The 15,215-nt window shown below is 41.2% G+C and overlaps 1 protein-coding gene across 5 annotated transcripts in view; it reads right to left on the reverse strand.

Moving 5' to 3' along the window:
- The window catches only part of HSD17B12 (hydroxysteroid 17-beta dehydrogenase 12), a 137,747-nt gene that overhangs the window by 92,536 nt on the left and 29,996 nt on the right, over positions 1 to 15,215 (reverse strand). For 3 of the 5 annotated variants that reach the window (XM_036326127.1, XM_036326128.1, XM_036326129.1), the window contains exon 2: positions 3,041 to 3,087. In XM_036326127.1, the coding sequence (XP_036182020.1) occupies positions 3,041 to 3,087 (47 nt within the window). Of the gene's footprint in view, positions 1 to 3,040; positions 3,088 to 10,244; positions 10,382 to 14,886; positions 14,970 to 15,215 lie in introns of those variants that run through there. The other 2 variants (XM_036326130.1, XM_036326131.1) reach the window with 2 other exon arrangements.

Below are 15,215 nucleotides of genomic sequence, written 5' to 3' on the forward strand. Positions count from 1 at the left end.
GGGAAGCTTCCCTGAAGAGTTCTGCCAAGGTTCCTGCTTTGTATGATGGCCTTCAAACTAATGGTTTCCTATCATTTCATTACATTCCAGAGAATCTGAACATTTTGCCTGTGTCTGCCAATATCTTTCTATCCATCAAAGTCCTTCTCATGAAAATGATACCATAAACTAGCATGGAAATATAACCTATATAATAATATAACCACCTTTTGGAAAATAATTCAAAACTGAGGACTATCCAATTACTCAAAAAAAAAAAAAAAAAAAGGCACCTTCTTACATAATATATTCCATATAGCATACAAACCATAAATTCCAAATGAATTAAAGACTTAAATTTAAGACTCGAAACCATAACACTCCTAAAAGACATAGGCAGTAAATTCTCTGATAATTCTCTTAGTAATATTTTTTCTGAAATATCTCCTCAGACAAGAGAAACAAAAGAAAAAAATAAACAAATGGGGCTACATCAAACTAAAAAGCTTTTGCACAACAAAGAAAAACACAACAAAGGAAATCATCAATAAAACGAAAAGACAACATACTGAATGAAAGAACATATTCCCAATGGTGCATCTGCTAAGGGGTTAATATCCAAAATTTGTACAGAACTCATATAATTCAAAACCAAAATAAACAGTCTAATTAAAAAATGGACAGAGGACCTGAATAGACACTTCTCCAAAGAGGACATACAAATGGCCTATTGACACAAAAAGATGCTCAATATTACTAATCATCAGAGAAATGCAAATTCAAACCACAATGAGATATCATCTCACACCTGTCAGAATGGCTATTATCATTAAATCAACAACCAACAAGTGTTGGCAAGATGTGAGAAAAGAGAACTCTGGTGCACTGTTGGTGGTATTGTAGATTGGTGCAGCCACTATGGAAAACAGAATGGATATTCCTCAAATAATCCTATATAATAAAAGCACAGTATGCACACAGTATGTCTCCTCGACCGGGAGTTGTCCAGAGTTCGACCAGGGGGGCGGGACCGGCCGGGGGAAGGGAGTGAGTACCCGGCCAGCGGCTGGCAGTTGCTAGGGACCCTACCAGTGCATGAATTTTGTGCACTGGGCCTCCAGTTAAAAACAGAACTATACCCAGTAATTCCACTTCTGGGTATATATCTGAAGAAATCTAAAACACTAATTCAAAAAGATATACGTATCCCATGTTCATTATGGTGTAATATTTACAACTAGAGGCCCAGTGCACAAAAATTTGTGCACTCGGGGTGGGGGTGTCCCCTCAGCCTGGCCTGTGCCCTCTCGCAGTCTGGGACCCTTCGGGGGATGTCCACTTGCCAGCGGGGAGCAGGCCTAAGCTGCAGTTGGACATCCTTAGCGCTGCTGAGGAGGCAGGAGAGGCTGCCACCACCACCAGTGTACTGGCAGCCATCAGCCTGGCCTGTGGCTGAGCAGAGCTCCTCCCATGTGAGAGCGTCCTGACCACCAGAGGGGAGCTCCTGCATTGAGAGTCTGCCCCCTGGTGGTCAGATGTGTCATAGTGATCAGTCATTCCCAGTCGTTCTGCTATTAGGGTCATTTTGCATATTACCCTTTTACTATATAGGATAGAGGCCTGGTGCACGGCTGGTTTGCCCTGAAGGGTGTCCCGTATCAGGGTGGGGGTCCCGCTTGGGTGCCTGGCCAGCCTGGATGAGGGAATGATGGCTGTTTGCAGCTGGTCACACTCCCTTCAGGGTGGGGGTCTTGCTTGGGTGCCTGGTCAGCCTGGATGAGGGGATGATGCCTGCAGCTGGTCACACCCCCTTCAGGGTGGGAGTCCCCACTGAGGTGCCTGGCCAGTCTGCGTGAGGGGCTGAGGGCCGTTTTCAGGCTGGCAGGTGACTGAAGCTCCCAACCTCTCCTTTTTTCTTTTTTTTTATTCTGGGATTTATTTACCTTCTATGGCTGTCACTGGAGCTGAGAGCCGCCTTTAGCTCTGAGGCGGGCTCTAGCTCTGAGGCCTCGGCTGCTGAAAGCAGGTATCTGCGTTTGTTTGGCTTCTATAATTGAAACACTGTTGCGGTCCTGCTGGCTGAGGCCCGGCTGGCTGAAAGCAGGTATCTAGGTTTGTTTAGCTTCTATAATTGCAACATTGTTTCTTAGAGTGCAGCTCAGAGCCCAGCAGCGGCAGGCGGGGAACCTTGGCTTCCTCCATCACTGGAGCAAGCAAGCCTCCTGTTTGCTTCAGCTGCCTGGCTGCCGGCCGCCATCTTGGTTGGCAGTTAATTTGCATATCGCCCTGATCAGCCGATGGGAAGCGTGTCAGAGGTACGGTTAATTACCATGTTTTTCTATTATTAGATAGGATAGCCAAGATATGGAAGCAATCCAAGTGCCCATCAATACACGAGTGGATAAAAAAAGATGTGGTAATACATACAATGGAATATTACTCAGGCATAAAAAAGAACAAAATCTTATCATTTGTGACAACATGGATGGACCTAAAGGTCATTATACTAAGTGAAATAAGTTAGACAGAGAAAAGCAAATACCATATGATTTCACTTATAGGTAAAATCTAAAAAACAAAAGAAACAAACAAAACAGAAACAAACTCATAGATACAGAGAACAAACTGAGGGTTGCCAGATGGGAGGGGGCTGGGGGACCTGGGTGAAAAAGGTAAAAGGATTAAGAAGTACAAATGGGTAATTACAAAATAGTCACTAGGATGTAAAATACAGCATAGGAAATATAGTTAATAATATTGTAGTAACTATGTACGGTGCCAGGTAGGTACTGAAATTATCAGAGGAATAACTTCGTGAATTGTATAATTGTGTAACCATTATGTTGCACACCTAAAACTAATATAAAATAGCTTTAAATGTCAACTGTAATTACAAAAATAAAATTTAAGTAAATAAATATAAACCAAATACTGTTCATATTTACACAATATAAAATAAAATTACACTAACTTTTTCACAATTCCAACTTTAAAAAGTTTTATTTGAATTTTGTTTTTGTATTTTTTAATACCAAAAAGAAAGGTCTTGAAAATTACCTACCTCTTCTGCATATGATTTTCCAATTCCATCAGTACCACCTGTGACAACTGAGAAAAGAGAAAAAGTAACAGTTTAGTTTAAGAATTATAATTAAGAACTGATCATACATAGCGAGGAGCCACCAATTAGACACAAGATGACCTGTGTGGTATACTTTGGTATAAATTTGAACCACCTGGAGCAATACCAGCAGTTCAAATTTAACTCTGAAAACCCACCATAATGACTAATATTAAAAAGCTTAGCTGGTTTGGCTCAGTGGATAGAGTGTCAGCCTGTGGACTGAAGGGTCCCGGGTTCGTTTCATTTTTTTTTACTACTGACCACAGATAATCAGACATATAAAAATTCTCGTCGTCTTTAAACTGGTTGAAAAATAAACTTCCATATTGTTAAAGTCACTATTATAGGTCCAGAAAAGGAAGGGTAAGCTGTCAGTAAAGTAAGTTATTAAAACAAAATATTTAGTATTCACATCATTACAGGAATATTTACTCAAGGTAATTCACTGATACCCAATTAATTCTCACATCAGCTATCACCCCAATCTAAGCTCTCACCACAACGCACGAGGACTTGTGCAGTGAGCCCTTCAGTGCTTTCTCACTCAATTCATGCTATACAGTTAAGAATTCACTTTCTGAAACACCACTTTTATGATCTCGTTCTTTTCTCAAGTGACAATGTTTCCCTATTGCCAATTATTAAAACTTCTTGCCATTCACTTCTCTCCACAACTACTACATGCGGCTACCATCATTCATCTCCCACAAAAACTACTGCAGCCACTTTCTAACTATTTCACCTGCTTCCATCCTCCAACTCATTCTCCACATTGCAACCAAAGTGGTCACTCCAAAGGGCAAATCTGATCACTTCCCTGCCTAAAACCTGTCAATGGCTTCCCACTGCCCTAATTCTTTACAAGGTCTTCCAAACACCATCATTTTCCTCTTACCACTGACTGCCTATCATACTGAAATTTTTTCAGTTCCTCCAAGATAATATGCTCTTTCTTTACAAATGCTGTTCCTGCTACTCCCAATTTCACTCCAACCAGTGTCTCTCTCCCATCCTTGAGGTATTTGGTTGAATTTTTCCTCTCCCACCATTCTTTCCTTAACCTCTAGACCAGGGGTCCTCAAACTACGGCCCGCGGGCCACATGCATGCAAATACAAATATTGTATTTGTTCCGGTTTTGTTTTTTTACTTCAAAATAAGATATGTGGAGTGTGCACAGGAATTTGTTCATAGTTTTTTTTTAAACTATTGTCCGGCCTTCCAACGGTCTGAGGGACAGTGAACTGGCCCCCTGTTTAAAAAGTTTGAGGACCCCTGTTCTAGACTAACAGGATCTCAAAACTCTCTGTCCCAATTGTACTCTGTATTCCCTCTTACTAGCATTCATCATATAGGTTGCCATAAGGGTCTGAGTGACCACTGTTGACCTTACAAATAGAAAAATTGCTACAGGTATCACCCATAACCAATAGCCTCAGGTATTACCCACAATCCTACGAGGTGTGGGAGTACATATGATGGCCAGGGGCAGACCTGAGGTAGGGGTAAAAAAAAGAAGGGAAGAGAGGAAATAAAAAAGGCTATGTCTCCTATATAAATACTAGAGGCCTGGTGCACAAAAATTTGTGCACTCGGGGGGGAGGGGGGTCTCTCAGCCCGGCCTGTGCCCTCTCGCAGTCTGGGACCCCTCGGGAGATAACGACCTGCTGGCTTAGGCCTGCTCCCGGGTGGCAGAGGGCAGGCCCAATCCCTAGGTGCAGCCCCTGGTCGGGCTCAGAGCAGGGCCGATTGGGGGGTTGGGGCACCACCCTCTGTCACACTCAAGGCAGGGTCGATGGGGAGGTTGAGGCGCCACCCCCGTCACCCACAGAGCAGGGCTAATCCGGGGGTTGGGGCGCTGCCCTCTGTCACACACAGAGCAGGGCCCATCAGGGGGGTTGGGGAGCTCCCCCCGTCACGCACAGAGCAGGGCCGATCAGGGGGTTGGGGAGCTCCCCCCTGTCACTCACAGAGTAGGTCCGATAGGGGAGTTGGGGCACCGTCCCCTGTCACACACAGAGCAGGGCGGATCACTGGGTTGGGGCGCCACCCTCTATCACCCACAGAGCAGGGCCAATCAGGGGGTTGGGGCGCCGCCACTCTCACACTCAGGGCAGGGCGGATGGGGAGGTTATGGCTCTACCCCATCACACACAGAGCAGGGCCCGGGGGGGGGGGGGGGGGGGGGGGGGGTGCCACACCCTCACACAGAGCAGGGCCGATCAGGGTGTTTGGGCACTGCCCCGTCATGCTGATCCCGGTGCCGGGAGGCCTCTCGGCTCCTCTGATCCCGGTGCTGGGAGGCATATTACCCTTTTACTATATAGAAGAGGCCTGGTGCATGGGTGGGGCCAACTCATTTGCCCTGAAGGGTGTCGTGGATCAGGGTGGGGGTCCCCACTGGGGTGCCTGGCCAGTCTGGGTGAGGGGCTGAGGGCTGTTTTCCAGCTGGGGGTGACCCAAATGCTCCTTTTTCCTTTTTTTTTTTTTTTTTTTATTCTGGACCAGCTTTAGCTTGAGGCTTGGCTCCAGCTCTTAGGCCTCCGCTGCTGAAAGTAGGTTTCTGGCCTTTGCATACAATGTTGCGATCCTGCTGGCTGAAGTTGGGCAGTATTTGTTACAATGTTTGAAACTGCAGGCTCAGAGGCCTGCAGCCGCAAGCGGGAACGTTGGTTTCCTCCGTCACTGAGGCAAGCAAGCCTCATGTTAGTTTCAAGCTGCCTGGCTGCCGGCCACCATCTTGGCTGACAGTTAATTTGCATATCTCGCTGATTAGCCAATGAAAAGGGTAGCAGTCATACGCCAATTACCATGTTTCTCTTTTATTAGTGTAGATAACACCAGAACCAAAATTTGCAAGCCTTTGAGAAGATGGAAACTGACAAATATAAAGAATATCCCAACTAGGCATCCGAAAGTATCTAGCTTGTTACAGATTATATAAAATACTGGCAACTGACCAGGGCTCAGCTTCCAGATTTTATACAGTCAACAACAATACTTTAGGTTGTGTAGGTTACAATTATTCTACTTTTTGTCCTCAATTTGCTAGGAACAGATATTTTTAGTAAGTACCAAATCAACTTATCAAAATTAAACATCAAAAATAGACTAGAATAGAGGAGCACTGGAAGCAAACATGTTATTTTTAGCTCTTCTGTCTATTCGCTGCCACTGCCTACCAAATTCTGACTGCAGAGCCCATGCATAAGAGCTTAGTTATTCCAGGCAGGTTCCTCCTCGTGATCCTTTTTTTTTCTCCCTGAACACCTGGATGCAGAAAACACTCGATTGATTAAAGATTAATACTGCCGCAAACCATGACAGCTGCCTTTCCTCTGAGTGCTTTTGGGGGTGGGGAGAATAGAAAATGACAGAGAGCTTGCATCAGTATTCCACTTGGGGATCTATTACATGGAAAGAAAATTGCTATTTCAATTCCCTTTTGTTGCTAAAAATAGCAGTCTCGATTGATTCAAGCAAAGGGGGAACCGGCTGAGCAGTGCTGAATTTAGAAACCACTGAAGTCCCAAGTGCAAATGCTAACGTAGTCTAACACATGCCAGCTCATATCTAACAAAGAACAAAGAGAAGCATGCAGGCTGCAAGTTAATAAAACAGCAGCAACTTCCTGCATTTTTATTAAAGGTAATCAGTGAAAGTGATGCAAAATAAGAAAAGACTATTGTAACTTGTTCTTCTAATAATATTTTAATTGTAAAAAATTTACAGGAAAAAAAATAGATTATGCATAAAACCAGATATTGTAGGCATTTCCCGCAACATCATGGTCTGGGAAAGTTACAGATTTTTTTCAAGCACAGTATGTTACTAAAGAAAGAAAATGCCCAGTGTACATATATGCTGTCCCAGGAGAGAGGCTCCTCCCACATAGTCCTCTCTAGTTCCCTAATGACCACCCTCTTCAGCCTTCCCTCCTCCTCTCTTGACCCAACCAAATACTGCAGATAGTTATAGCATGCCACTTAAAAACCTAACAAACCAAGAAGCAAAACAAAACACATTCAAAAACAGCCCATTGGTTCAGAAGAGGGAGAAGAAAGAAGCTCTGAAAAGCAGGATCTGCTGAAGACAGCTGATCCTCTGGGCTGACTTCCAGGCAAGGACTTGTAATGCCTTCTGGTGGCACTAAAACCCCAAAATACCTTCTGCCTGAATTTTTCACTTTACTTGGTTAACTGACAACCTTTCCAGATAATGATTCATTTCACTTAATTCCACATCCTCTTTAAAAATGCAAACGCCTGTGTAAGAATTAAAAAGCTATCAATCCTGTGCCTCGATATCATTTAGAGAGGATTCAAATGCTCTGTGGCTTTTTCTGGGGACAACCAAAATGTGACATGGAAGGGGCTTCATGAGAGTAGGGATTCTGGCTGGGGGGGAAAAGAAGTTACTACTTCTGGACCACAAGCCTAGTAAAACCATAATGGAAAGGTGTTAGGCTTTTGCTAATTTAATACAAAGAGAATATATGAAGTGGTTAAGAATATGGGCCCTAAAATGAGACGGGCAAGGTTCAAGTCTAGATTCAAATGCCAATTCTACCATCTATCATAAGCTGGTTAACCTCATTTGTCTGTTTCTTTATTTGTAAAATGAAGACAATATTATCTGTCCCATAGAGTCATTGAAAAGATTCAATTAAAAATGTTAATAATGGTACCTGCCTACAGGATAGTTTGAGAATTACATGGTACAATGTATATAATGTACTTAATATGGGACTTGGCACATAGTAAATGCTCAATAAATGTTAGCACTAGCCAAAGTAGAAAGGAAAATTTTAAAGTAACTAAGGATAGATATGATACCAAAACTATAAGCAACAAAAGAAAAAGTAGGTTGGACTTCATTAAAACTAAATGTTGGGGTGTTTTTTTATTTTTTACATCAAAGGACAATATCAAGAAAGTAAAAATAAATCCCAAAGAATGGGAGAAAATATTTGAAAACCATCTATCTAATAAGGGTCTGGTATCCAGAATATATAAAGAACTCCTACAACTCATCAACAAAAAGATAACCCAAGATTAAAATGGGCAAAGGATTTGCATAAATATTCATCTAATGAAGATATACAAATGGCGAGCAGGCACATGATAAAATGTTCAACATCACTTAAGAAAATGAAAACCAAAACTACAATGGCAAACTAGTTTGGCCATAATTTTTTAAAATGACAATGGAAAATAAAGTGTTAGTAAAAATGTGGAGAAATTGGAGCCCTCATATATTGCTGGTGGGAATTTAAACTGGTGCAGCCATGGGACATTTTCAAAAATAGACTACATATTGGGTCACAAGCAAAGCCTCCCCAAATTCAAAGACTGAAATCATACCAAGCATCTTCTCAGACCACAATGGCATAATATTAGAAATAAACTACAATAAAAACAATCCAAAAAATTCAAATACTTGGAAGCTGAATAACATGTTACTAAATAATGATTGGGTTACCAGTGAGATCAAAGAAGAAATTAAAAACACCCTGGAAACTAATGACAATGAAAACACAACAATCCAAAATCTATGGGACACAATGAAAGCAGTCCTGAGAGGGAAGTTTATAGCACTACAGGCCTACCTCAAAAAAAACAAGAAAAAATGATAGTAAAACATTAAACTCTACAACTCAAAGAATTAGAAAGAGAACAACAAGAAAAGCCCAGAGTGAGCAGAAGGAAGGAGATAATAAAGATCACAGCAGAAATAAATGACATAGAGACAAAAAAAAAAACACATTACAAAAGCTCAATGAAACCAACAGCTGGTTCTTTGAAAAGATAAACAAGATTGATGAGACTCTAGCCAGGCTCACCAAGAAGCAAAGAGAGAGGACTCAAATAAACAAAATCAGAAATGAAAGAGGCGAAATAACAGACGCCTCAGAAATTCAAAGAATTGTTAAAAAATACTATGAACAACTCTATTCTAACAAACTAGACAACCTGGAGGAAATGGACATATTCCCAGAAAAATACAATCTTCCAAGACTCAATCCGGAAAATTCTTAAAATCTCAATAGGCCAATAACTATGGAAGAAATTGAAGCAGTCATCAAAAGCTCCCAGCAAGATGGCGGCATAGGTAAACACCGGGAAATTGCCGCCTCCCACAACAATTGAAAATTACCACAAAGGACAGAGCAGACATCATCTAGAACAACAGGAAGGCTGGCTGAGTGTAAATTCTACAACTAGAAGGAAAGAAAAGCACGCTGAGAGCCAGAGGCACTGCGGAGGTGAAGTGCAGAGGTACAAGTGCAGAGGTACGGCGGCTCGCGCGCACGCGGAAAGGGGGTGGCACCTGAGGACGGCTGTCTTTTTGAATCACAAGCTCCCGACTGCTCTGAACTCCGGTTCCGGGAAGTCTCTGGGGACCCAGGACTCATATGGGGAGAAGCTGGTCTGTCCGGCAGCGGGCGAACTTGAAGGCGGCTTTCCCTCAGAGGTGCTTGCAGCAATTAGCGGGTCACTGAGACCCGCAACTCCGGGCGGAGAATCAGCCATAGCCCCTTGATCCGCCCTTTGATTCCCTGAGACCCCGCCCCACCCAGGCTGCGGCAGAGGCTTTTGCATGTGAATGTACCTAACTGCAGCCGAGCCAGGCAGACCCAGAACTTCCAAGAGAAGGCCCAAGGCCCCGCAGCAGCTTGCATTGCTTCACAGCTGAGCCTCTTCGTGGCTCCTGCTGTGTGGCCTCAGGCAGAGGCTGAATTAGCACCTCCTTAGATCCAGGAGCCACTGTACCCAGTGGTCAGAGGGGGACCATCCAGATTGCAACTCCTCAGATCCATAAGGGACACACTCAGGGAGCAGACTCAGGGAGCACCAAAGCCCCACTGAAGCAAGTCTTGCCCCAGAAGGGTGTCTTCAGCACAGAAGTTCTCCCACTTTAGACACAGCTGATTCTCACAGCCAATTGGCCTGGAGTTCAATTCCTCCCAGTGATTCTACAACAACCAAGGCACCAAGAGTGCACCAAGAGTGTCCACCCCAGGTAACTGGGGAGGCTGAGCTACTGGGCCCTACAGGACACCTGGCGCACAGGGCCACTCTATCAACACAGGGAACATACAGCAAGGAAAAAGAGTGGTGGAATAGTTATGAGAGTCTTACCTCTGATATGCAATGTAATCCTGGTTTTATTTTCTTGTTAATGTGCAGTAGTTAACATTCAAATGAGACTTGTCCAGCCTATGCAATTGTTTTATGTTCAACATAAACCATAGCATTGCCTCTACTCCTATGTAAGAAATTTACATATCGTAAATGCCTATAGGTTTGAAGTTACTTCCAAAAGTCCAAATTGGAACAGTCCTATAGCTCAAAATAAAAAATGTTAGCTTTGACATACCTTATGACTTTACACATTTTAACTGGTAGAGTAATAACGAAATCAATATTCCCTTAGCTTATAAACAGTATGCAAATGCACTATAGTAGAACAACAGTATCTACTATCTGAGTGTCCTTGAAATATATAACACCAGCCTGGTAAAGTGAAAGAGCTGTAACGAACCTAATTGCTAATTCCAATAATTAACTTCTTTTGAATGGTCCAAATTTATAAACACCAAGGTAGATATATAGGGAGGGTATAGTGTAGGTTATTTGGCTTGTTTCAACCTAATTCATCCCATTTAAGCTTTGAACCAATATTCTTTAGGTAAGAAGTGGGTAAATTCCTCTAAACAAAGACATTTTAGATATTAGTCAACTCTGATAATTAAGTCCCTCCCTACTAAGACATTATTCTGCTTTTAAGCCACTGGGTATCTTACAGTAACACTACAATAAAGTCCTATTTTGAGCCAGAGTTTCTTAGTGAAAATTGCTTTTTCCTCAAAGATTAAACAGTTCCCTAAAGGTCTAAATGTTGATGCGTCAGCCAAAGGAAATAGGCCTCACTACATCCCTAGGTACTTTACCCCTAGGAGAAATCAAGTTCGTCTACTTGTCATCCCTGATGCTGGCCTGGTCAAGAACTTTAAAACAGCTTCCTCAAAAGACAATTTGATAAACAATTTACAATATATATCTTGATGACTAACTAATATCAACAACAAATTTAAGGAAGGAAATAAAAAATGCTAATCTATTCTCTCTACTAGTTTTTTGTTTGTTTTTGTTTTAAACTCATCCCTGAAGAGCCAAAACCATGGAAGCACAATTCCCTCCTGTCAGACAACATCTGGCTGGAAACTCTATTTTTTAGGAAAACTCAAGACTGCCAATGAAATTATGCTGAGCAACTCAACAATTATCACACTTTTCAAAATGAGCATTCAACGAAATACATTTCTAACTGAATCTTTTTAAAAGGAGCTTCATGTAATAATACACTATTTTTCTCAATTAAAGAGATTATATTCCACATAAAATAGTGGTGAGTTGACTAGCAGTCAGGAAACCTATGTTCTAGTCCTAGTTCTGCTAGCTAAATGAACCTGGACTAGTAATTAACATTTCTGAGCCTGAGTGTCAACATCTTGTAGTGTAGTCATACATTAAATGTATGGCCAAGACCCTATGATTCCATGGCTATGATGGATATAAAGTCATAGCAATGGCTTCTCTCTCATCTTTAATGTCTAAAAACACACACATCCACAAGTTTTAGAAAGAGTATTAAGTCAACTCAGAACTGTGATTTAAAACAATAGAAGAGCCCTGGATGGTTTGGCTCAGTGGATAGAGCACCAGCCTGTGGGGTTCTGGGTTCAATTCCAGTCAGGGGCACATGCCTGGGTTTCAGGCTCCATCCCCAGAGTGGGACATGAAGAAGGCAGCCGATGAGTGATTCTCTCTCATCACTGGTGTTTCTGTCTCTCTCTCTCCCTTTCCCTTCCTCGCTGAGGTCAACAGAAATATATTTTTTTAAAAATAAAAGAGCCCAGCCAAGTGGCTCAGTCGGTTGAATGTAGTCCTGTGCACTAACCTTGGTCTTCCCTGGAGCCTTCTACTCAGATTTAAACACAACAGGGCTGCCCAGCCAGTGTGGCCTAGTGGTTGAGTGTCCACCTATGAACCAGGAGGTCACAGTTAGGTTCCTGGTGAGGGCACATGCCTGGGTTGCGGGCTTGATCCTCAATGTGGGAATGCAGGAAGCAGCCTGTCAATGACTCTCTCACATCGTTGATGATGTTTCTCTCTCTCCCTCTACTCCTCTCTGAAATCAATAAAAATATCTTTCAAAAAAGAAAACAAAAAAATGTTTTAAATACAACAGGGCTACTTTGGGGATACGATATAGAATAAGAATAATTAAGGACATATCTACTGAAAATAATGAGGACTGCTGTAACATTTTACATTAAATTTGTCTGATGGAATCTACTTATTCCTTCTGACAAGGGCTGCTGGATCTAACAGAACCAGTAAGGCTCCACAGACCTTTTGGCCTTTAACGGGCCACAGTCCTCTCTGTCATATGCTTATCTGACTACACAACTGTTCCCGTCAATGAGAATGAGCATGACATTGTATCATGACTGAATACTCCACATAAAGTACATTTAAGTAACTTTACCCTATAAATAACAACTATGGCTTCACATTTATATACTGCATACATAAAATCTGCTAATTCATTGTGTAAAGCAAACTCCCCCAGTTAACTTAATAGAAACCTTAAAAATATTTTTAAAATGCAAACACACATTAGCTATTTTTATAAATTTCTATTTTTTTACACTAAGTTTCTAAAGAGTGGACTACACCTGTATTCTGACAAACTGGCAGTTTCTAATTAGGGACAGAATGTGTACCAGAAACAATATGGAAATTTTAATAGACAGGCCATGTCATAACATTTCTTCTAGAAGAGTTTTCAGATACTACCTCAATGTGCTTAATCTTGGAGGCTCAGTCCATTAGAAGGCCAGTGCTGAAGCTGGGAAATTCCTCTTTCATATAATTCAAGAGATAACCAAGTGAAAAAACAAAGACACTCTCTAAGAGCAAAGGATTCTAATGGTACCTGTTGAGCAAAGTACTGGTATATGCTTGGGGCTTAGCAACAGGAAGAGTATCTCTGAAATATGATAGAGCTCTGGGCCAAATGACATCTAATGGTAAGGCTTAGTTGCAGAAATCAGGAGAAACTATTTATACAGCCATCTCAGGCCCAATTCATGCCCTCAATTTCTCCTTGTTCATTTGCTCAGGCTTTGGGGATTCAACCCCAGTAGCGGTCTTCTCACCTACTCTAACCACTGGACTATGGAATGAGATGCTATCTCTCTGGTTGTCTTTTTCCTTTGTTGTCCTTAAAGATAAATACCTCGCCGAGGCTGGCTTGGCTCAGTGGATAGAGCGTCGGCCTGCGGACTGAGAGGTCCCAGGTTCGATTCCGGTCAAGGGCATGTACCTGGGTTGCCCTTGGGAGATGTGCAGGAGGCAGCTGATCGATGTTTCTCTCTCATCGATGTTTCTAACTGTCTATCTCTCTCCCTTCCTCTCTGTAAAAAATCAATAAAATATATTTTAAAAAAAAAAGATAAATACCTCGATCCAATTAACTACCTCAATTCACTCATCTATAAAATGGCAACAGTGATGGTACTTAATTCAGAGATTAATATACTAGTATGAATATGATATCAAATCCTTAAAAAAGTTTATGGCACATAATTAGCATTATATAAGCATCAGCCATATTTTATTATTGTTGTTGTTTAGTGCACTGTTTAGAACTATATATTAGTATCATTATTGTTAGTTCTTTTAAGTATCTGATTGCTAACTGTTATAAGTGAGAAAAATAACAGTAACACGGGAAGTTTTTTAAATTTAGAAATCTTACAAAAACTTATATTCGAGGTTCGTGGCTACTTGATAACTAACACAGCACTCTCACCAAGAGTCCATTTTGAGGACACACCACCATCCTTTCTTAATCTGTTCCTCTCTTGTGCCTTTCTCTTACTTAGCCCTCACTTACTAAAATTACATTGTTCTTTTATAACCTAATTTACATAGGCCCTTCTTTATGAAACGTTTTCTGAGACCCACCTTCTAATATACTAATAACTTACATTTTGGGGGTTTTTTTTCACCTCTCTCCCCGATTAGAATGTAAGCTTCACAAGGGTAGGAATTATTATATTTTATTATGGATGAATCTAGGTAACTAAAATAGAATCTGGCATATAGATTTTCAATAGATATTATTGGATGATGAATATTCAATCTGGCCTTCAGCTCAATAGCAGTTTCCCATAATAGACAAGTAGAGATGCAGAAGCAGCTGCAGATAGATGAATGAACTATGTGATACTGAAAATCTGTGAATTGAAGTATCTAATTCATGAAATAAAGACATCCTCCTCCTCCAAACAGCTGTATAAACAAATCAAAGGGAAAAGAAGAGTTGGAGGGAAAGTGAGACAAAGAACAAAATCTGGCCTGTGTGACACATTTATAAAACCGATGGCCTGTCAGCACGACACTGATGAATATTTTTGCAGGATAAAAATGGCAACCCAGTATCTAAAAATAAACCACTGTGCTGCAGACCTGTCTGGTTCAGCTACACCACTGGAATACAAACACACTCAATCACTAGCACATTTTGACTCAAGGTTTCACAAAGACAGAAAAACTGAATGTTTTGTTGGCAAGAGAAGATATTTTACATGGTTTTAAATCACTTATATTTTCTATATAATATATCTATATCTGAATTTGAATTTAATTTTAAGTGATTTTCACTTACTAAAAAATGATAAATGGTAATAGTAATAAGCCATTAACTCACCTTATGTAAAAGATTAATTTCTCTCAGCCCAATTATAGTAAAACAGAGTGCCATTATGACCATCTTGGGATAATATCCTAAAATCACAATTTAAAAATAAAATTGCAAATGATTTCTAAGCCATGCTGACTTAAATGGCAGATCTTGTCAAAATGTTATCTGCAAATGACTTTGGAGATGAGGTGAAAAGCCTGATCTCATTCTGCATCTGAACTCTACAATAAAAAGTTGTTAGCTAAAATGCAAAAGTGAATATACAGTCTTTCACAAGCAGCGCTTTAATTCATCAAATCCAGTCACCTTACTCAATCCTGCCTTATGTGGTTATG

The sequence above is a fragment of the Myotis myotis genome, unplaced genomic scaffold (assembly GCF_014108235.1).
Source record: "Myotis myotis isolate mMyoMyo1 unplaced genomic scaffold, mMyoMyo1.p scaffold_m19_p_10, whole genome shotgun sequence".
Classification (NCBI taxonomy): Eukaryota; Metazoa; Chordata; class Mammalia; order Chiroptera; family Vespertilionidae; genus Myotis; species Myotis myotis.